The sequence below is a fragment of the Camelus bactrianus genome, chromosome X (assembly GCF_048773025.1).
Source record: "Camelus bactrianus isolate YW-2024 breed Bactrian camel chromosome X, ASM4877302v1, whole genome shotgun sequence".
NCBI classification, from domain to species: Eukaryota; Metazoa; Chordata; class Mammalia; order Artiodactyla; family Camelidae; genus Camelus; species Camelus bactrianus.
In genome coordinates, this window is record NC_133575.1 from 106,685,975 (window position 1) to 106,708,822 (window position 22,848).

Consider the following 22,848-nt stretch of genomic DNA (forward strand, 5'->3'; position numbering starts at 1 on the left):
TGAACATAAAACAGCACAGCTGCAAAGAGACCTGGGATGTTAACAATTTCGTCTCCCTACTGACTGCCTAACAAATCAGCCCTCCAGCGTATACCACCCAAACCCTGATTCCTGTTCTCAAGGCCACCATACATTTCCCTGCCCTAGGCGTGGACCACAACCTCACAGCTCACTCTCTGCCTCTCACCCATCCTGCAACATCCATTCCCATTCCAACCTCACTCACCTCTCCAGCCCAAGGACGCATCCTAACCCCTTTTTAACGATTTGAACTGTACTGGAGAGAGACTTAGAAGATGCAGAACTAAGAGAGAAGATATAGCACCCCTAACCCGTATCCCAAATTGCCCCCACTTGCTCCAGCCTGTCAGTAAAGAAGCTGCCCAACACTGGAAATAATAATAAAGAGGATTTGGAGCCATTGTGCACTGGTCTTCTGCACCTATCCCTGAGAACAGACTTCACATTTCTGATTAGAGATCTAGAACAGACTAACATTTCTGATTGGAGGTTTCTCTGGCCACACTGCCTCACTCACCACCATCTTCAGCAAAAAAGAAAATATGGGGCTTATGACATGCCATAAAACCACACTGGTCCACGATGATTTATGCACCAGGTGAAAAAACAAGTCCCTACGTGAGTAATAGGGAGATTATGACTGTTAGTTTTTAATAAGAGGTCACCAAAGTCATGATTTCTTGTGGGTGAAATATCTGTGAACACCTGCTTTGCCTGGCCCAAGCCTGAGAAAGCCTTGACGGAAGCAACTGCAGTAATCCACCAAGACCAAGAAGAGCTGTTGGAATGGCATTCAGGGTTCAAGACTTGATATGTCGGCTGCCTGACCACAATGCCCTGTCTTTCTTCGGTATGGTTAGAGATACTATTGGAAAAGGCCAGGAAGTGAGCTGAAAATGAGTTATGCCCATAATTACACGTGGGCACCGTAATCCCTTACAGCCAACAGCTGTGTAAGTGGCTGGCTTCTTGGACTAAGCATGGAACTGTCCTCCATCACAAGGCAGCCAGGAGAAAGCCAGCCTGACGCCAGTGCTGACCATCTCAGAGAGAACCCACAGCCCACATGGCCTTGAAACTTGCCTGGATATGATGGCTCTCTGGCTAAGCACAAGGGAAGGGGTTGCCAGAAAAAAACACACGCAACTCCAAACAGGTGGCTACAAACCCAGACAATTTTGAAATCGAGAATTGGCTAGCATTTTCACTCAATCCACAAACGATTGGGTTTTATCTGTAACAGGCTACACGTTTTCCGAATGCCACAGGAACACAGTTGCAGTAAACCAGACACACAGCCTTAACTGAGTGCTTTTCCAACAGATAACTGCTGAAAAGATCTTAAGTGACAAGGTAGAGAAGAGTGAGTCAAAGCTAAGCGAGTATCTGCTTGAACAAACAAATGTTATGCTTTCTTCTTCCCTAAAATGGAAATAGGTCCTCCTGTTCGGGAGCTGAGTGCCCCAAACTACATTTACATCTGCCAATTGAAAAGTTTATGCAATGCCTAAATAAATACACGAAAGATGATTTGCTGCACAAGAGGCCATTTTAATAGTTTCAAATAAAATCAAGATTCCCATCCCCACCTCCCAAAGAGGGCCATCTATCTTGTCTGGCTATGTTATTGAAAAGGTTATCAAAAAGATCATTCACTGTCTGTCCGTCAGTGGTCTTAACTTCAATGAGTTGAAGAAAATGTCATTTATAAAGAAAATGAGCAATTTACATGCTCTCATAGCTCTATTTCATTAAGCATCACAAAGCAGCTTACTGATTACCTACTTCCTGTGCTCTAAAAACTCAAGGAACCTGTACTCTGATAATCTTCCAAACAGTTATGATAGGCTGTGGGCTTAAACCCCAATTGATGGGGTGCGAGGCCAAATTTAAACGAGCAGTAAGCTTTTGAAACGGATTATGAAATTCATTCAAACTGTTAATAAATTATTTGACTTGATTCAGTCATTTGTCACACCATTGTTCAAAATTGTGTATACTCAAAGTACCTATTAAAGGTTCAGTCCTGTATCCTATGTTGCCCACAGTGTGTTCGAGTCACTTAGCTTAAAAAAATCCAAAAGTGACTTATACATAGGAAATTTGTAAATAACCAAACCTCTTCATGAATATGGTCAATAAACTTTAGTGCTTAAAAATATAAATAGAATTGGTATCGTTCATCTTTAACATAAAAAGTAGTCTTTAAGATTTAGTCACATAAGACAACATACTTGAAAAGGTAAAATATTAAGGGCTATCAGGCATTCCATTTTGAAAATGCTCTAAATTCAACAACCAACAGAAAGGCAGAAATGGGGCTCTTAGCAGCCGTAAGATTCCCATCTCCTCAGGAAAGTAAACTCCCTTCTTAAAAGTTGCCTTGTAAAATTACTTTAATTTATTCTAATTACAACCATAATTCCAAATGCTAATTACACAATTCCTACAGAGAGGTATTCGGTTTCAAATGTGACAAGTGAGTCAACTTAAGAAAATATTAGGACATACACCTAGTAAAATTTTTCATTATTGAGTTACAGAAACTTGTCCTAATGTTTCCAGGCTTGTTATTACTGTTCTGGACAATTACAAAGTATATTCCAAAAACAGCATCTCACTTTCTATGAATGAATTTGGTTTCAGGGTCCTTCCAAAGGTAGCCTGAAATTAAACCTTAGGTAACCACCTGATGGAAATCAGGGACCAAAGTTCCAGAAACAAACTTGAAACACTCTCAGATGCCTAGATCAATTTGATGCTACCAAAGTTCCATTTACCTTTCCGGGCCCTCTATGGAAAACAAAACCTTCTAATGACCCGGAAGTCACTTTTTCTTAAATGAATGCCTGTTTAAACTCGCAAGGAGAAGGAAAGCTCTGGAAATGTATAGCAAGAGTTCTACTTTCCGGGCAACTGTTTCAGTTAATCTGTGCGCCAGCAGGTAGGAGTGGGTGCGAAGGGGCTGAACTCGAGTCTTGTGGCAGGTCAACGGCAACACTGACCCTTCGGACAACAGATCTAACCCCCCTCCCCCACAAACTCCTCGCGCCTCCCGTCGACGCTTCGCCTAGTTGGAAGAAAACCGGCTCCATTTAGAAACAAGGATAAAGGCCCTGAGCTGAAGACTTTGACAACTTTCCGCGGGGGAGGGCTGACGCTGCCCTAGAATCTCCCGGGAAAGAAAGCTCGGAGAGATGGGGAGACGCGAGGAGGAGATGAGAAAAGGGAAGGGGGAAAGCAGTGGGAGGGAAAGGAGCCCCAGGGCTCAAGGAAGAACTGGAGCCCCGGGAACGAAAGCTGGGGCTCCCCCCACTGCAGCCCCACTTCTGCAGCAGCGTGGACTCGGCATGGGTCGCTGCGGTCAAGCGTGCGTGGGGCCCTCAGGGCCGGTCCAGCCCACTCCGGCGCCTGCTCTGCTCTGTGGCCATTCCGGACACTGGCACCTAAGGCACCTGCGGTTTCCCCACTGCTCTACCACACCCCCTCTCTGTGCCTCTCTCTGCACCAAGGTCTCCAAGGATGCTATCTCCAGTTTACATTCCGGAGCCAAGCCAGGTCCTCAGCAAGGCGATGGCTAGGACTGGTGGGGGTCTGGGGGCGCCCCTTCCTTCTGAGTTCTCCCCAGCCTGAGCCCTGCTCTGCTGCGCCTCTCCAACCCGCCGGAGGGAGGCCCCAGGCCGAGAAGCGCTCTCCAGGGGACCGGTGGCCGGGCGCCGCGAGCAAGGGGGCTAACCCCCCGAGAGCGGAGGGAGGGGACTCTCTCCCTCTCGCGGAGGCCCGCTCCCTCTGGGCACTAGTGGCCAGGGGACAAGAGCCTTTGTTCTCCCGGGGCTTGGCTGCGCTGCCGAGGCGCAGCGCGGGCGGCGCCGGGGCACCGGGATTGCTCACTTTTGCACGCGGCGTGTCGAAGGTGGCAAGCTCCTGCCTTCTGGGGAGGGGACGGAGAGAGTTGGGGAGTAGGGGGCGTGAGGGGGAAAGGAGCGTGGGGGGAGGGGTTTTGCGTCTCGGCCAGGCTCTTTGTTTGCATTGGGGGCGGGGAGAGGGTGTTGCAAGTGGATTCGAGCTTGGGTTCTAATGGGGCAGATTCCTGAGTATGTCACCGTGTTGCACCCGCGCAGCACACATATGCACACTCACGCACACACAGACACTCGCTCGGAGGGGCAGCCGGCCGGTAGCAGGCAGCGCTGTTCCCGGCGCTCGGGGCTGCAGCAGCTTCGTCTGCTCGCAGCGCCACCCCGGTGCGTCCAGAGGGGGAGTGGAAGAGGCTGGAGGCACTCGCGGGGCGACAGTTTCACGAGGAAGGAGGGAAAGTGGTGCAAACCCAGACCCCCCGCCACCCCAGCGGCCCGCCTTCCCTCCCCCCCTCCTTCTCGCCCCGGGTCGCAGAGGTCACAGGCGGCTTAGGCTCCGGGAGGGAGGCCGGGAGCCGCCGGAGGGCGGCGCGCACGCGAGGGTGCGAGGGCAACCAAGGGAAGGGAAGCGGGCGGGCTTACCCTTAGAAGCATCTTTCTCCTCTTTGGGCTTGGTCACCTTTCCACTCATAGATCCCAGCTTGCTTGACAAGGTTCGGCCAGGAGACGGAAGTCCTCGCCGAGCGGGCGGGACTTGGGAGAGTGCTTAAGGCGGCAAGTCGCGACCGCGAGCTCCCCTCGGTGTTGCTCCGGGCGGAATCCGCTTTTCCCCAGCGCTGCCGCCGCCGCCGCCGCCGCTGCCTACGAGAGAGTGGGGAGGAAAGGAGAGGGGTGAAGGAGGAGCCGCCGCCGCCGCCGCCGCCGTAGCCGCCGCGAGCCCGAGCGGCCGGCCGCGGGAGGAGCCGCTCGCCTGGCTCCAGAAGTGCAGAGACAAAGCGGCGCGGCGCTCCCTCCGCGCCCGCGCCCGCCGCTCCTGCCCACCCGCCCGCCCGCGGAGAGCTGCGGTCGCCACCCCGGGGGCCGCCGAGAGGTGCGGCCGGGACTCCCCGGCTCGGCCGCCGGCCTTCCGGGGCTCCGCGCTGACCGCTCGCTGGGCCGGCGCGGGCCGCACGGGGAGTTGCCTGGGTGGGCTGCCCGCGCGCCGGCGGGTTGCTTCCCCCGCCTCTCCCCATCCGCTTTGGGCCGCCAACTCCATCGAAATAAAACCCCGAGGAAGGTTTAAAAAAAAATCAAAACAAAGACGAAAATATTCACTTAAAAATAACGAGCCTCCCCGAAAGGGAAATGTTTGAACATGTGATGAGCAACGTGTGAGCCTGTTACACCGCAGAGCCGCGCAGCTCCTCGCCGGCGAAGCGAGAGGGGAGGGTCGCCTCTTGTTTTCTGCTGAACCAATTTTCAGGTTCCTATAATTTTGCCCAAGGGGGATCCCGAATTGCTGGCGGGCGGAGTAGCGAGAACCGGTGGCCCTTACCTGCTCTCTCTCTCTCTCTCTCACCCTCTACACCCACACCCCCTCGGAGCTCGCCCGCTCCCTCGCTCGCGCTCTCCTTCCAAAGAACTCGCGGGTCCCAGAGAGCCGCGAATCGGCGCGGCGGCGCATTCTATATAAGCGGCAAGGTGTGGGCTCGCGGGGGGCGGGGGCCGGCGGGGGCGGGGCCGGCACAAAGCCGCCTGCGGGCTGTAGTAAAAGGAGAGCTCGGCAGGGGCGCGCCGACGTCAGCCGCGGGTTGGCAGAACCCCCGCGAGCCCAGCGGAGTGCCGGCTGGCGTGTCGGCCGGGCGTCCCCCGGCCCCCTCTGGGGCAGGCAGGGCCCGCGGGCGCCGCCGGAGCGGACTCGCACCGTGGGCCGCCGAGATCGAAGCCTGGCGCCCCCAGCCACCCTCCAGCCCCCGTCACCTCCCTCCGATCCCGGCGCCCGCCTTCCCCGCCGCGCTGCTCGGGCCCGCGCTGGTCGCCACCTACACTTTGGGGACTCCGCTGTTGGCAAGTGCCTGCACCGAGCGGTGAAATCTCAGTCCAGGAGTCAGCGACTCCTCGCCTCCAGCCAGCCGCCCAAGTTGAGATAGCCGGGTTCTCCGTGAGAAGGGCGCGCTGGGATCCGGGTGTCAGTAGGGCAGAGAGTGAAACTGACCGCGGCGGATGCCACCTCCCACCCCCATCCCCACCCCCACCCCCGCACGCAGGCCCCTCCTCCTAGGGCTGGTCGCTCTGGTTGGCAAACTAGGCGCGGAGTGCCCACCACCCAGGATGGCCCATCACCCAGGATGGCCCACCCCAGGCAAACGGAGTGAGGTGGGACTAGGAGCGAGCGCTGGAGAAGGATTGACGGGTTCGACATGTCGCCTGGGGCACACTACTGACAAAACAGGGAAGGTCCCTGAAGATTTGAACTAGGAGGAAAACTGCTCAGAAATCATACAAGAAGGAGGCGGATGGGGAAGGAGAAAGTGCCAGGGAAAGATAAGGGGGGACAGGGTAACCCTGAGACGTCCTGGGAATCCCTTTCCGCGACGGCCCTTCTCCGCGCGCGGATACCCTGAAGCCCAGAGCTCTGCTGAGGGACTGGGGTGGCCGCTGGCAGGACTGGTCCTCAGAGCTGTCCATTAATCAGACCACAGGCTCCAGCCGGGCGGTGGAGATGGGCAGCGACTCCCATGCAGAAAATCCGTTTCCCCTAGTCCCACTCAACTCCACCCGCTCCTTAATTCGGTTTCCTTAATGGCATTAAGCCAGGCGAAGAAATTATATAGATGGATTAGTCCTACTGAATCCCAGGCGGTAACTCAATTACAAGAGCCTGCTGTGGCTTTCAAGACCAGGAGAGTGGGCTGCCCCTGCCTCCAGCCCGGGTCTAAAGGTCGGCAACCCTGTAAATTCAATTTGCAGCCTCTGTCCTTGGTCTGGAAGGAACTCCAGGCCTATTTTTCTTGTAAATAATATCTAATAATCTGGAGGTTGATGACACAATGTGATTATCTAACCCAAGTTTAGATCATTAATATCAGTACTCTGGAAAAGAAGAAATTTCTCTTCAAATGACCAGAATTCAAATGGGGTAGAAACTGAGGTGGGTTTAGAGGAAAGATGAAGGGGAACAGGGGAAGGAGTCCTCAGTTTACACCCAATAATAGTCAGTTACCACGGATATAGCACCTACCCTGTGCCAAGCACCATTATCTTATTTCATCTTCACAATCGTCCTAGGAAGTGTTATTTGCATTTTACAAATGAGGAGACTGAGGCTTAGAGGGGTAACTTGCCCAGAGGTCACTCAGGTCGCTGCTAAATGAAGAGCCTGGATTAAAAAAAAAACTAGGAGAGCCAGGATAGGAAATCAGGTGGGTCTGTCTTCAGTGCTCTTTGCTTAGACCACATGGTATCTCGACACTCACTCCTATCAGTCTGTTAGAAAGGAAGGTGGAAACACATTTTCACTGGCTCTATCTGCCAATCCTAAACCCGTAAGTCTTTTCAAACTCCCTTAACTCTGCACAAACACACACACACACGCACGCACGCACGCACTCCTCTCTTGTGCACACATAACATTTGCTTTGTCTACCTAACCCCAGTAAGCAACAAGACCCTCTTTTGGGAAAAGGATCGGTCTCTGTCTTGGGGGTTATTAAGCATGGTGTCCATCCTGAGTGCCTCAGCTTCCCTGACATGTTAAAATTTCCAGGGAAGTTCTCTGCACAGATAAGACATCCCCACCTCCCGTGCCCTATCACCAGTGGTACCTCCAACAAGGGCAACTTCCAGCTGGAAGCCAGATTCAACTTGTTCCTGGAAGGACAGTAATACTTAACATATGACTAAACCTAGGTTAGTTAATATGATTGAGGCAAGTTGAAGAGATGTCTGTTTAGGGGCATTAGTGGAGTCTGTCTGTCCATGAACACAAACCAGTAAAATTAAGTGTTTTTCTTCACCATAAACCATTCTGCAAAAGAAATAATCAGAAGAGAAAGAAAACAGACACCTCATACAAGAACAATATAGTGATGTGTGTCCACACAGGGGCAAATCAATGACGTCATAAAGGCATTCACGCCAGATACCAAGGATTATGAATATTCAAGGGCCAGAACAAGCAATTTCATCTAAACAAAGCTTCTGAAGACCCTGCTTGGGGAGGTCACAGGCAGCTTCTTTTGTGAAAGGCGTAGAGGCTTTCCCTTGCTCAAAGCCCTGTGAGATGTTTCATATGAACAGAATGTTGTTGGTACCTGCTCAGAAAAAGGCACGCTCCAGCATCCAGCCCACAAGCTCCTTGGTATTTTGGGATGATTGGCAAGAAGATTGGACATCTGTGTGAGGGCATTCAGAGGGTGTTCGTTTCCCCACCGCCAGACAGACTCAGTCTTGAAGCATCTCAATAAAGCCTGAGCTGAGTCTGTGGTACTTCTTCTGCCCCGTCCCACAGAGGTAGAAGTTCCTTCACTTTCAGTCTAGCAGTTTGCACCCTCTAATCCCTTCTCTCCTGTCTGCTTTGTCACTATGGTCAAATGGTACCATCTGTCCGGTCTCTGCCCCTTCTATGAGAGAGAACTCCATATACCGGCTACAAAATGGGATACAGGGGTGACCATGTGTAGTCAAGTAACTCAGTCCTGGAACTAAAGCAATATTTTAAAACAAAAGGCCACATGGTCATGCCTCTAAAGAGGGCCAGGTTGTTTTCTGAAGGAAAGAGCCGAGGCTTGAGTCTTCGGCAGAAAAGTGGAAAAGGTCCTGAAAGTCTCATCCTCTTGGCCCTACCATCTCCCTGGTGTCTATTTCATGCCAGTCCCCAGATGCCTCAAGACACCAGCCTCTGGATTCCACATTTGCTCATCCTCCAGCAGCTCTGAGCAATGCTTCTGGGCAAGATGCCATGCGGTTCCATTGTCTGTGCTGGAGGGTAAAGTGAGGGTGAGTGGGGCCACGGAGTACAGATACACTTAGGGCTTTTTCCTGGCAGATTTGGACTGGCTGAGTGCAGAGCCGTTGTCATCAGGAACCACCAAATTAGACGGTTCAGTGACAAGATGGCTTCTCACTGGACCAAATGTGTTTTTCCTTTGTGAAAACACTTCACAGAGGAAGCTGGTTCAGAAGGAGGCAGCCTGGCAAAAGCTACACTTCCAGCCGGGGTACTCGAGATAAAGAAGGGCCCGGTGGGCCAAGTCTGGGAGTTGGAAGTAACTTTAATTTTTAAGTTCCTATCTTGGCAATCTGAATTTTGAGATCCAAATGCTAGCGCCCTGAAAGGATCCATTTCTGATTCAAAGCCTACAGTGTTTATCGGCGTCATGATTTACGATGGCTTTCTATCAGAATCAGGTGTGAACTGAATCTGTGTGACATAAGCGCTGGGTAAAATCATCTACAAAGATGTGAGCGTGACACGGCCACTGCGAGGTGAGCATTAGGCCTAGTCCCCTTGATTCTGGGTGGCTGGCCGCCGCTTCAGTCTATAGGGTATGGCGGGAGCAATGCTCTATTCATTTCAGGCTAGGTTACAGAAGGCCATGCAGCTTCTGCCTGGCCCTCTTAGGATGCTTGCTCCAGGGAGAGCCAGCCACCCGGCATGAAGTCAGCGTGCCCTGAGACCACCATGGTGGAGAGGTCACATCTAGGCTCTTCAGCTTCCAGTGCTACCTGAGCTCCCAGACGACAGCCAGCGTTGACCGCCAGCCAAGCAAGAGAGCCATCTTGGATGTCTAGCCCAGTCAAATCGCCAAATGACTACAGCCCCAGGTGACAACTGACTGCCACCTTGTGAGACACCTCACAGTGGAGAACTTTTCAGTGGCGCCCTTCTCAAACCCCTGATCCATACATAACACTATGAGCAAAATTAAATGGTTGCTTTTAGCTGCCACACTCACTTTAGGGTGATAAGCTATGCAGAAATAGTAACTGGAACAGTGACCGACAGTTTCTCCTAATCCTTCATGCATATGTCACTCCACCCTCTAGAGGTCATATCCTCCTGAATCCAGGCTGGCCTTATAACTTGTGGTTACCAAAAGGATATGGCCGAAGTGATGCTGTGTCAACTCCCAGCCAACCTTTAGGAGACTGGGCAGCTCTGCTCTTTCTGGGGGAAGCCAGCCTCCTCATAAGAAGGCAGATACCTTGACACCCATGTTGTGAAGAAGCATAAGGAGGCTCTGTGGAGAGACTGCGTGCAGAACCGAGGAACCCAGCTGACAGCAGGAATGAAGCTCCGGACATGTGACCCCCGTCAAGCTATCCCAGCCAGCTCCCAGCCATTCAGCTGCGAGGCTGCAGAATTCACCAAGCAGAAAAGAGCCATCTTTGTGGCACCGTGTCCAAATCCCCAACCCACAGAATTGTAAGCAAAATGGTTGCTTTAAGCAATTCAGTTTGGGAGGGGTGATTTGTTACACACAGCAGTAGGTAACTGAAATGAGAATCCCAGAATCACTTTTGGACCAAGTCAACTCCGTTCCTTGTTCTTCTATAGAGCAGAAAGGGTCTTTAGAGTAGGGGAAAGTTGTAAGACAGAGAGATGTAATGATTTATCCGAAAACAGCTTAGCACTAAGACCTTTCCAATCTACACCAAACATATATATGATCTTCTGCCTTGAAATCGCACATTGAGACCATGGTAGTGCAATGTTGGGATGCCTGTCAGGAATTTAAATGTTCTGTCCCTTTCTTCTCCCATGAAGGAGGAAACAATGAGCGAGAGCTTGTTCCAGGATTCACTCTCACTCCCCAACAAGGAACGTCACTGGGCAGCACCGGCTCTCCCAGCAAAAACACACAAAAGACTTCGGCCCAGGTCAGCTTCCAGAAGATTTTCAAATCCTGCTCTTGCCTCCATTCGAGTGGTTCTACTGCAACACTAACAGCAAATACTTCAGGCAGAAAAATGTTATTTCTTGCGAAATTCTTGGATAGAGTAGAAAGTTGTTAGCACACTTCCATTTGCCTATATCTTGAACCCTCAACAAGACTGTAAACTCCTGGATGACAAGGACTAGGTTAAACTCTCCTGAGATGCACTGCCCCCATGCCCACCGCACAGTTCACATCATGCCTGGCACATCAAAGGCACATCACTGTAATACTGTTTATTTAATTTACTAGATGTCCTGCTCTGCACTAAATATTTATCCAGACTATGCCATTTTATACTCAAAGCACCCTCTGAATGAATAACTGTTATTATCTCCATTTTCCAAATGAGAAAACAAGCTCAGAGAGGTGAAACATCTTAGCCAAGATTGCAGTAAAAAGGTACACCCAGGAATGAGGCTCAAACAGGACCTTCTGTTTCCAAAGTCCCTGCTCTTCCTGCTCCAGGACACTGCATATTTTGTGGAAGTTACAGAATAATTAGTGTTTCTAAAATTTCTCTTTATTTAAAATAAAGCCAAGCATTAGAGCAAGAACAGAGATCTCAGGGCTTATGGGGCTTTCTTTTGTCTTCTGTCAATTCCTGACCCCCTGCGTGGGAGACAGGGAGCCCACGGGGCACATGAATCCCCCTTCCAGAAAGGACCTCCTATGGAGCTGCAGGGAGAGTGGCAGGGGAAGCCTCGAGATGTCAGCTCTTCCAGGGTCAGTCCTCAGCTGCAGAACCCTGACCTCACCGGAGGCCCTGTCCTTCCTGGGGCAGCCCACACCCAAGTGAGAGGGGCCTGGCCACTGGAATTAATGCAGCCTGTCTGACAGAGGGCACTCACTCCAGAGCTCCCCATCTGGTTGGCCAAGTCATTGACTGGGCCTGCATCACAGTTCAACTTCTCCCTCCGCCCAAATCCCCCCTCTCCCTCCCCTCTCTTCCTTTCCCAGTTGTTGATTCCTAAGGGACATCTTCCACCACGAACTCCACCTGCTCTCAGAGATCCCAGCCTGTGCCTTCTCTTTTTCTCTCCAACCCTATCGGTCTGCCGGAGCTTTAGGTAAGGGGAGATTCCGAGACTCTTCCTCTTCCTCAGATGGTTTAAGTGATTATCACTGGGTCACTTGTGCCTTTTGCCTCCAACTTTCCTGTCTTTTTGGGAAGTTGCTTGGAGTCTTCTTTGGAGTGCCAGGGTTTGGGGCTTGGATTTAAACCTGCCCACAGAGCCCTGATACCCAGCTGGCGCTGTACATAATGGTGACATTTCAGGGAAAGAGGGATAATTTGCAGATGGTCAAGAAATACCAAGTTGGGTTTCTAATGATGAGACACTTGTACCTTCACTCCCCTTTACTGGAGACCATTTGTAACCCAGTTGGTGTGGTTTTACCTGGCACGGGATGGATTTGCACCTGGCACATAGCTGGAGTGACGATATCCATCACACGGTTGGCTAACTATGGTCTCCTCTAAGTGACTTCCTGTACTCAGTTTACCACTTGTAGAGTTCTTCATTCTCCTCCCATCCACTCCTGCCAGTGCAGTGTTACTTTCCTTTCACTGTTTCATCCCGTCTTCCACTACCAGGGTCTAGGATGACTCTTCCCTATTACTTTTTCTCCATTTTTATTCCACTGTGTTTCATAAAGCTTCCCTTCTCCCTCCATCACCCAGCCTGCAAGGTTAGGACCTACTGTTGTCTGCTTCTGGGGGAGAGCATCTCAGATCAGTGATAGGAGATCTGCCTCACTGCCACTCAGCCAACAAAAGAGGGGTCCCTCTGAGAGTCCCCACTTACTCTGAAAGGAAAGAAGCGACAGCATCATTTTTCTCCTCTGTAGGCATGCCCTGGAAGCCTTGTCAAGGCAGCAAGACTAATGACCAAAACCAGGAGAGGCAATTAATATATGGCGCTTTATAGAAATTGTCATTTCATTCTCGCAACTGTCCTTAAAGTTTGATATGGTCTCCCTTCATTGATAAATAATGAAAAGGGCCAAGAAAGAGCAATTTACCTGCTCGGGTTCCCACAGCTAGTGGGCAGCACTATCAGGATTTGAACCAGGCCTATCTGTTGCAAAAGCCTACACACTTGGCACTGCCAGATGTTGACATAGTCAAGAAGGCTCACATACCAGTCTTGGCACAGGTTGGCATGGGCCACGGGATTCTGGAAGAATCCCATGACCAGTGAGTGAGTGATGCTCTGGGTTTGGTGTTAGTGGAGGGGACATCTGTGAGAGCCACATCAAAGCAGGCAGTCAGGAGAGCTGTGGCCCTGGGACCGAAGGCAGAGGAGTCTCTCCAGAGGCCTCTTTGTCACGGCCACAAGCCTCCACTGCTCCTCTTTGGTCTTCCTGTTGGGGGACTGTGCTCGACTGTCTGTGGTCAGCTCAGCTTCCACTGTCACCCTTGACCAAGGCCAGGAATTAGGTTACCCAGAAGCCCCTTCCCCAGCTGGTTCCAGGTTAGCGTTTGCCACTGGGAGAAACAGACACGGAAGGTGGAGATGAAGCGGAAGTCACTGCTCTCGGGAGACCGTGACAATCCGACAGAGCGACTTCACACATTTCTCTATGAGCCTCCGCTTCCCGGTCACCTTTTGCAGCAAGACCTGGTGACTTCTCACACTCCCAGTTGAGTTCTGGCTTCCTCGCCTCCTCCAAGGCTTCAAGGTGAGTCATTAGAGATATCTGATCCTCTGGCATGAACCTTCTGGACGTGCACTCTCCTAGCTCCTCCCACTTTGTGTGTGTGTGTGTGTGTGTGTGTGTGTGTGTGTGTGTGTGTGTAAACCCCTTCATACTGCAATATTTCAGTAGTTCTATTTTCACGATTGTGCCCACATGGACGCAGGTTCCACGCTGAGCCCCATCACCAGCTCCGTGTTATTAAACATGGCTCCCTGGGAAGTACTGTTAACAAAGGTCCAGTCATACACAGGCCTTTCTTCTTTTTCTTTAGAGACCACAGAAGATTCTGGGAAGATGGTGACCTAAGCATGGGTTGTTTCCATTCCCAACTCCAGGCTGCTGCCGAGGTCTGTGGAGAAGAGGCAGACTGGAGGAAGTCCTAGACACTGTGGGAGTCTCGGCAGGAAGAAATGTGGCCCAGCTTTCTCCTGAGTGCTGAGCAAAACTGGATGCAGCCCAAGAAAGGCCCGGCCCAAGGAGACCAGGAGATCGGGAAACAATACCAGACCTGTCTCTATTCCCTGTCTCCCAGGCCTCCTAGGGGCCAAGAAGGGATGAAGTAAAGGTGCAGATGAGGTCCGTGTAAAGGGAGCTTCTGCCAGGAGACCTGCAAAGAGGGCAGCTTCCTTTAGGTACTTAATTTCCCACCACTTGAGGGCCTCCAAGCCCTTACGGAGCTCTCAGAGACCCCTTCCACCACGAGAGGACCGCAATGAGCTGGTGACAAACAAAATACTTGATAATCATCTCTGTGGATCCAGGAACCCCCACCCAGAGGAAGGTTGATGAAGCAATGCACGCCTAAAGAAATCAACCAATGGGGGGACAGACCAATGCCAACTTGAACAACCATGACAGGTGTAACAACAAAATTGGAGCTTACACAGAGATTCAAGTGCAGCCTAAAAAGAGACTTTCTGGAAGTACAAAATGTTATTCCCCAACTAAACAGTTCAGTAGATGAACTGAAGGAGAGGATGATCACTGCTGAGGCCCCAAATAGGGACCTGGAAGAGAAAGTGGAAGAATCACAGAGCACAAAGTCGGGAAAATACCAAGAGAGGGAACTCATGAAGGAAAATGTTAGAGGCTTGTCGATCCTGAAGAATAATAAGTCTTCTAGAAGAAGAGGAAAGGCAGTAATATTTTTTAAAGATAATAGAAAAGAGATTTTCTGAGCATAACAGCTATAAAATTTAAATAAATAAAAGATGCAAAAAGTAACTGAAAATTAAGAAAAACACTCCTAGAACACCACTGGATCAAGAGTAAAATTACAAACTATCTAGAAAGCAATTTAAAAGAACATTTTATTCTAAGACCTACTTGGCACAGCAAATGCCTTACTCAGAAAAAATACTATATTCTTAAATGTCTTTAGTATTAATGAACCAAGATGCAAAGATAAAGGAACTTAGATTTCATCTTGAGGTCTGTGGGAAAGAACCAGAAATTAAACTAAAAAGAACTAGGAAAAGGCTTTAACAACAAAAAGATGGAATTAATGAAATAACCCAAAATTGTTCTTTGAAAACACACATAAAACAGATAACCCGCTTACAAGTCTCACTAAGGAAAAAGACAAGACTGAAAATGGAAACGTACACATAAAAATTTAAATAATTATAAAATGATGCTACACTAAACTCTACAACAGCAAATTTGAAAATCTAGAGAAGAAGGATGATTTTTTAGAAACCAAAATTAACACAACACAAAGTGATGAGTAGGTCAGTTATCAGAAAAGAGGTTGAAAAAGTGAGTACTTACCATTGAAAAAGTCATTATAACAGAGTGGTTCATCTGTTTTAATTTAACTTTTTTTTTAAGACAAGCAATTTTAATATCATTTAAACTACTCTTGGCCATAAAAAAAGGAAAGTCCTTTCATTCCTTTTTTCCAGCTTTACTGAGATATAATTGACACATAACATCGTGTAAGTTTAAGCTGTACAATGTTATGAATTCATACATGTATATATTCTGAATATTTACCAAAATAAGGCTGGTTAACCCAGCTTTCACTTTACATAATTACTATTTTACTGTTGCTGTTGTTATGGGAAGAATATTAATGCTCTAGTCTCATAGCAACTTTAAAATATACAATATAGTATTATTAACTACAGTCACCATGCTGTATATTAGATCCCTGGAACTTCATCTTATAACTGAAACTTTGTACTTTTTGACTGACATCTTCCCATTTCCATCAACCCTCAGCCCCTAGCAACCGCTATTCTCTGTTTCTATGAGTTCAACATTTTTATGTTCCACATACAAGTGAGATCACACAGTATCTGTCCTTCTCTGCCTGACTTATTTCTTTTAGCATAATGCTATTAAGGTCCATCGATGTTGTCACAAACGACAAAATTTCCTTCTTTTTATGGCTGAATAATATTCCCTTGTGTATACATACCAATCTTCTTTATCCATTCATCCATCAGTGGACACCTAGGTTGCTTCCATGTCTTGCCTATTGTGAATACAGCTACAGTGAACATGGGAATGCAGATATCACGTTAAGATAGTAATTTCACTTCTTCAGACATATACCCAGAGGTCAAATTGCTGGATCATATGGTAAGTCTATTTTTCATTATTTGAGGAGCTTCCAAACGGTTTTCTACAGTGATTGTACCAATTTACATTCCTGTTAACAGTGTACCAGGGTTCCCTTTTCTCTACATCCTCACCAGCATTTGTTATCTTTTGTCTTTTTGACAATACCCACTTGAATGGATGTGAGGTGATATCTCATTTTGGTTTTGATTTGTATTTTCCTGATAATTAGTGATACTGAGCACCTTTTCATGTACCCGTTGGCCATTTGTAGGTCTTCTTCAAAAAACTGTCCATTCAGATCCTTTGCCTGTTTTTTAATTGGCTCTTTTTTTTTCCTGCTATTGAATTGTACAAGTTCTTTATAGATTTTGTATATTAATCTCTTAGCAGATACACAGTTTGGAAATACTTTCTCCCATTCTGTAGGTTGGTTGCCTTTTCATTTTTGTTGATTGTGTCTTTTGCTGTGCAGAAGCTTTTTAGTTTAATGTGGTTCCACTTACTAATTTTTGCTTTTGTTGCCTATGCTTTTGGTGTCATATCCAAAAAATCATTGCCATAACCAATGTCTAGGAGCTTTTACAACTTCTACAATTTCAGGTCTTACGACTAAGACTTCAATCCATTGTGAGTTAATTTTTGTGAGTGATCTAAGATAAAGGTCCAATTTCATTCTTTTGCATATGGATATCCAGTTTTCCCAACACCATTTATTGAAGAGACTATCCATTCTCCATTTAGTAGTCTTGTCTCCCTAGTGGCCTCTCGATTCTGTTTCATTGATCTATGTGTTTGTTTTTATGTCAATGTCATACTGTTTTGATTACTATAGCTTTGTAATATAATTTGAAATCAGGACATGTAAGGCCTCCAGCTTTCTTCTTTCTCTAGTTTGCTTTGTCTAATCACGGTCTTTTGCAGTTCCATACAAATTTGAGGATTCTTTCTATTACTGTGAAAAATGCCACTGGAATTTTGATAGTGTATAGAAATGCAACTAATTTTATATGTCGATTTTGCATTCTGAAAATTTACTGAATTCACTTATTAGTTCTAACAGTTTTTTACTGGCACTTTTAAGATTTTCCATACCCAAGATCATGTCATTGGCAAATACAGACTATGTTACTTCTTCCTTTCCAATTTGGATGCTTTTATTTCTTTTTCTTGCCTAGTTTCTCTGGCCAAGACTTCCACTACTATGTGGAATAGAAGTAGTGAGAGTGGGCACACTTGTCACATTCCTGATCTTAAAGAAAAAGCTTTCAACCTATCACCTCTGAGTATGATGTTAGCTGTAGGTCTGTAATATCTGGACTTTACTATCTTGTCATATATTCCTTCCATAAACAATTTGTTGAGAGTTTTTTTTAATCATGAAAAGATGTTTAATTTTATCAAATGCTTTTTCTGCATCTATTGAGATGGTCACATAATTTTTCTTTCATCCCATTAATGTGGTGTATCACATTTTTTTGATTTGTGTATGTTGAGAAATCCTTTATCCCAGGAATAAATCCCACTTGATCATCATACATGATCCTTTCAAGGTGCTGTGGAATTCAATTTGCTCGTATTCTGTTGAGAACTTTTGCATCTATATTCATCAGGGATATTGACCTATAGTTTCATTTTTTTGAAGTATCCTTATCTGGCTTTGGTATCAGGGTAGTGCCAGCATTATAAAATGAGTTTGGGAGTGTTGAGAAGAATAGTCATTAATCCTTCTTCAAATATTTGATAGAATTCGTCTGTGAAGCTATTGTGTCCAGAATTTGGGAGGTTTTTTTTACTTATTCAATCTCCTTACTTGTTACTGGTCTATTCAGATTTTCTATTTCTTCATGATTCATACTTGATAGTTTGCATGTTTCTAGGAATTTATCCGTTTGTTCTAGGTTGTTCAATTTGTTTGCATATAATTGTCTTGGTAGTCTCTTGTGATCCTTTGTATTTCTGTGGTATCAGTTGTAATGTCTCCTTTTTCATTTTTGAGTTTATTTATTTGAGTCCTCTTTTTCTCTTGGTGAATCTAGCTAAAAATCTGTCAGTTTTATTTTTTCAAAAAACAACTCTTAGTTTCATTGACCTTTTTTTAAACTGTTTTTTCTGCTCTTTATTTCATTTATTTCTGCTTTAATCTTTGCTATCTGCTGCCTTCTGCTAACTTTGGACTTAGTTTGTTTTTATTTCTCTAGTTCCTTGAGGCATAGAGTGAGGTTGCTTATTTGAGGTCTTCGTTTATGCTTAGTGTAGGCACTTACCACCACTAACTTCCTTTTTACAACTGCTTTTGCTGCATGTCGTAAGTTTTCGTATACTGTGCTCCATTTACATTTGTTTCCAATTATTTTTTGATTTCTCTTTTGAGTTCATCCTTGGCCATATAGGTTGTTCAGGAGTGTGTTGTTTAATTTCCACATATTTGTGAATTTTCTAGTTTTCATACCATTTTTCGTACCATTGTGGTTGGAAAAGGTATTTGGTATGATTTCAATCTTTTTAAATTTGCTGAGGCTTGTTTTCTGATATAACATTGAATCTATGCTGGATAACGTTCCTTGTGCATTTCAGAAGAACATGTATTCTGCTGTTGTTGGATGGAATGTTCTGTATATATCTTGTAGGTCCATTTGCTCTAAAGTATATTTCAAGTCCAGTTTTTCCTTATTGATTTCCTGTCTGGATGATCTAGCCATTGTTCAAAATGAGTTATTACAGTCCCCTATTATTACTGTATTGTCTATTACATCCTTCAGATCTGTTAAAATTTGCTTAATATATTTAGGTACTCTGATGTTGGCTGCATATAAATTTATAATTATAATATCTTCTCAATGAATTGACCCTTTTATCATTATATAATGACCTTCTTTGTCTCCTGTTAACAGTTTTTTACTTAAAGTCTATTTTGTTTTATATAAGTATAGCTACCCCTGTTCTCTTTTTGAATAACCTTTTCCATCCCTTTTCTCTGAGCTTATGTGTGTCTTTGAAACCGAAGTGAGTCTCCTGCAGGCAGTATATACTTGGGTGTTGTTTTTATGTCCATCCAGCCACTCTGTGCCTTTTGATTGGAGAATTTAACCCATTTTCCTTTAAAGTAATTATTGATGGTTACTTATGTACTTATGACTGCAATCTTGCTAACTGTTTTCTGGCTCTTGTTTTTCCTTTGTTCCCTTCTTCCTCTCTTGCTGTCTTCCTTTGTGAATTAATGATTTTCTATAGTGGTGAACTTTGATTCCTTCTCTTGTGTGTATCTATTATAGATTTTTGTTTTGTGGTTACCCTGAGGTTTACTTGAAATATCTTATCGCTATAATAGTATATTTTAAGCTGATAGCAACTTAACTTCAATCACATACAAAAATACCTTTTGTTTTGTGTCTTCTTATGTTCTCTATATCATTGTTTGGACTTCTTATTTTGTTTTTCTATTGCTTTCTTGATTTCATTAAGTTACCTGTGTTCTCTTGTAGTTCTCTGAGCATCTTCAGAAAAAATTATTTTGAGTTCTCTGTCAGGTAATTCCTAAAGCTCCACTGGTTTGGGTTCAGTTCCTGGAAATTTATTGTGTACCTTTGGTGGAGTCATATTGCCCTGATCCTTTGTGAATCCTGCAGCCTTGCAGAGGTATCTGTGTATCTGAAGAAGTAGTCACCTCTTCCAGACTTTATGGACTAACTTCAATAAGGAAAGACCTTCACCTGCCAGTGGGGGCATGTTGGAGTGTGTTGTGACCCCAGGTCTAGTGATGCAAGGCACCAAGAAGGGGAGCCTGTAGTGGCTCCAAGTCTGTGGGAGTAATTCACTGGCATAGGCCACTGGGGTCCATAGCATCAACAACTGTGTCATCACTGGAGAGCACTGTGGGGGACCTGGCCTGCAGAGGCTACAAGGGCTATTGGGGTCCTCAGTGGCACCACCAGATCCAGTGGCTAGGGAGCAAGGCAGGCAGTGGTGGTGGTGGTGAGAGCCAATGGTGTGCACACACTTGGCTGTGGGGGCCAGCTGCAGGTACCTGCGTAGTAGCAGGGGCTGTTTGCAAATACACATGTATTGTTGAGGGCCAGGGCAAGCATCAAGGGCCGTGGCCAACTGCAGATGCAGTGGACTAGGGGACCCCTGTCTATCAGTGTGTACTACCATGGCTCCTGGGTCTCACCATGGGCTCACGGCAGTGGAGACCAGTGTTGGGAGAAAGGCTGGGGGTATACAGGTGCACAGATGGTGGGTACAGCTGCAGGTGAGTCTAGTGGTGCAGGCCAGTAACAGGAGACAGGGCCAGATCCAGGCGCCCCATAAGCAGCTGCAGGGGCCTTGCACTTCCATGGCTGTAGGGTACTGCCACAGGTGCACACATAGCAATGAAACCTAGTGATGGGTGTCAGGCCAGCCATGTGCAAGTGCACGGCTGAAGGGTCTGGCCCTGAGAGCACACACAGCGGTGTGCGTCAGCTATGTGTGTGTGTCGGGGGAGGTGTGGGTTTGTGTCTTGCACTCATGGAGCCACAGAGGCCTGGGCTGGCTGCCTGCGTGAATTCGGGGCTCAGGCAGAAGCAGGACGGAGGGAGTAGAGAGGGACTCAGGTGGCTGATGTTAATGAAGACAAATAGCTGCAGGGGAAAAATCCAGCAAAATCAGTAAGGCGTCTACTAGGGCTGTGTTGAGCACTGGTTTCTCCAGTGGAGAAAGCTGCTGGGGTTATCTATAGAACAGGTCAATGGGAACCCCCTTAATTCTTCTTTTATGAAGCCAATCTAAATTTAATACTCAAATCTACAAAGGAGGCTACAAAAAATCTATAAATACTCATTTTTAAAATGAAGATGCTAAAATTTTGAACACAACATTAGCAAAGACAACCAGTGATCTTCCAATAAAGTAAAATTATGGCTACATGGGGAGTAGTGAATTACAGTATTGGCCCCCACATTTGCCCCTCTCTGTGTCCAAGAACTTTTTCATGTGGTTTTGGAGTTCTTGCCATCATGGTATACATTCCCCTGCCCCTTAACTTTGGGGTTAGCCAAATGCCTTTAGGAGAATTAGATGAGGTAGAAGGGCGCCACTTCCTAGCCCAAGCTAAGAGGCTTTAGGCAGTTCCACCTCCTATGCATCTGCAGTCACTTCGAGCTGAGCCTGGCCTGCCTGCTTGCCTCAGCAGGAGGAGAAGAGTCACCTGGGGCAGAGCTGCTCCAACCACCGCAACCTGAAACAAAGCAGCCCCAAAAGACCAACAGACCTATAGCGACAAGCAGAGCCCAGACTAGACCAGCCAGACCCCAACAAAGCTGAAGACACATGGGCAGGAAGAAATGATTGCTGTTTTTGAAGTCACTAAGATTCTGGCTGGTTTGTTTCACAGAAATTACTGACATATAGGATTACATTTGGAAATGCAAAGGAGGTTCAGTATCAGCAAATCTATCAACATAATTCATTACATCAGTAAATCAGAGAAGAAAACTATATGAATAATGATATCAAGAAAGGCTTAAAAGCCACCTGATAAAATTCAGCTCCACTCCTAATACATTTCTAAGTTAAACAGGATTAGAAGGGTATTTCTTAAAATAATACAGACTGTTTACCATAAATGGATGCCAAAAACTATCCCAAATAGCAATACACTGACCTGTTCAAATAAAATTCAGAAGTAGACAAGAATGCCTCTCATCCCTATTTATTTCAACATTGCCTTAGAGATTCTAGCTTAAACAAAGGACAAAAAAAAAAAGAGAGAGAGAAAGAACTAAATATCAGAAAATACATCTATTTCTGTGTCTGCTAATGGTATATCTGTACTGCCAGACAAACAAAACACTCTAGTAAAATCTGTGGGACTTATTTAGAGAATTTGGTATGGTAAAGGAATACAAGGTTACTATACAAAACAAATAGTGTTTCTCTATTCAAGCAATCAATACCAAGAAGTGAAAATGGGAAAAATTATATTCATCATAATGAAGAAAACATATATAGCAAGAAAAGCATCAGACCAGTAGGATGAAAATTAGAATAACTTACTGAAGGACATAAAACAAAATCGGAAAAAGGGAACGAATTAAAGAATCATAAGACTATATATCATAAAATTTCAATTCTCCCCAAATCAACATTATTTTTTTAAATTCCAATTTAAATTCCCAGCATACTTTTTCAAGGGAAAAAGAGGGAACCTGTTTTTACAGATGGTCCCCCATTTATGATGGTTTGACTTATGAGTTTGTGATTTTACAATTATGCAACAGCAAAATATATTCAGTAGAAACTGTACTTCCTATTTTGAATTTTGATCATTTTGCAGGCTGGCGCTATGCAGTTAATATTCTCTCTTGCGATCTTGGATAGCAGCAGCCACTGCGGCTCCCAGTCAGCGAGGTGATCATGAGGGTGAACCACCGATAAACCTGCAGCCATTCTGCATCCAGACAACCACTGTCTTTCACTACAGTATTCAATAAATTACATGAGACATCCAACACTTTATTTTAAAATACGCTTTGTACTAAAGGATTTTGCCCAACTGTAGGCTAATATAAGTGTTCTGAGCATGTTTAAGGTAGACTAAGCTAAGCTATGATGATCAATAGGTTAGGTGTATTGAATGCATTTTCGACTTAGGATATTTTCAACTTTCAGGTTCCGTCCTGATAAGTCCATCGTAAGTTGAAAGTATCCTTAAGTCGAAAATGCATTCAGTAATGGATTTATTAGGACATAACCCCATCATAAGTTGAGGAAGACCTATATACATAATCTTAATACTTACATGG

General features: G+C 46.2%; 1 protein-coding gene across 4 annotated transcripts in view; it reads right to left on the reverse strand.

The window, feature by feature from the left end:
* The window catches only part of FGF13 (fibroblast growth factor 13), a 464,013-nt gene that overhangs the window by 435,820 nt on the left and 5,345 nt on the right, over positions 1 to 22,848 (reverse strand). For 2 of the 4 annotated variants that reach the window (XM_074359697.1, XM_074359694.1), the window contains exons 1-2: positions 5,904 to 6,069; positions 4,521 to 4,739 (exon numbers count right to left, since the gene is read on the reverse strand). In XM_074359697.1, the coding sequence (XP_074215798.1) occupies positions 4,521 to 4,569 (49 nt within the window). In that variant the 5' untranslated portion in view covers positions 4,570 to 4,739; positions 5,904 to 6,069. Of the gene's footprint in view, positions 1 to 4,520; positions 4,740 to 5,412; positions 5,541 to 5,903; positions 6,070 to 22,848 lie in introns of those variants that run through there. The other 2 variants (XM_074359696.1, XM_074359695.1) reach the window with 2 other exon arrangements.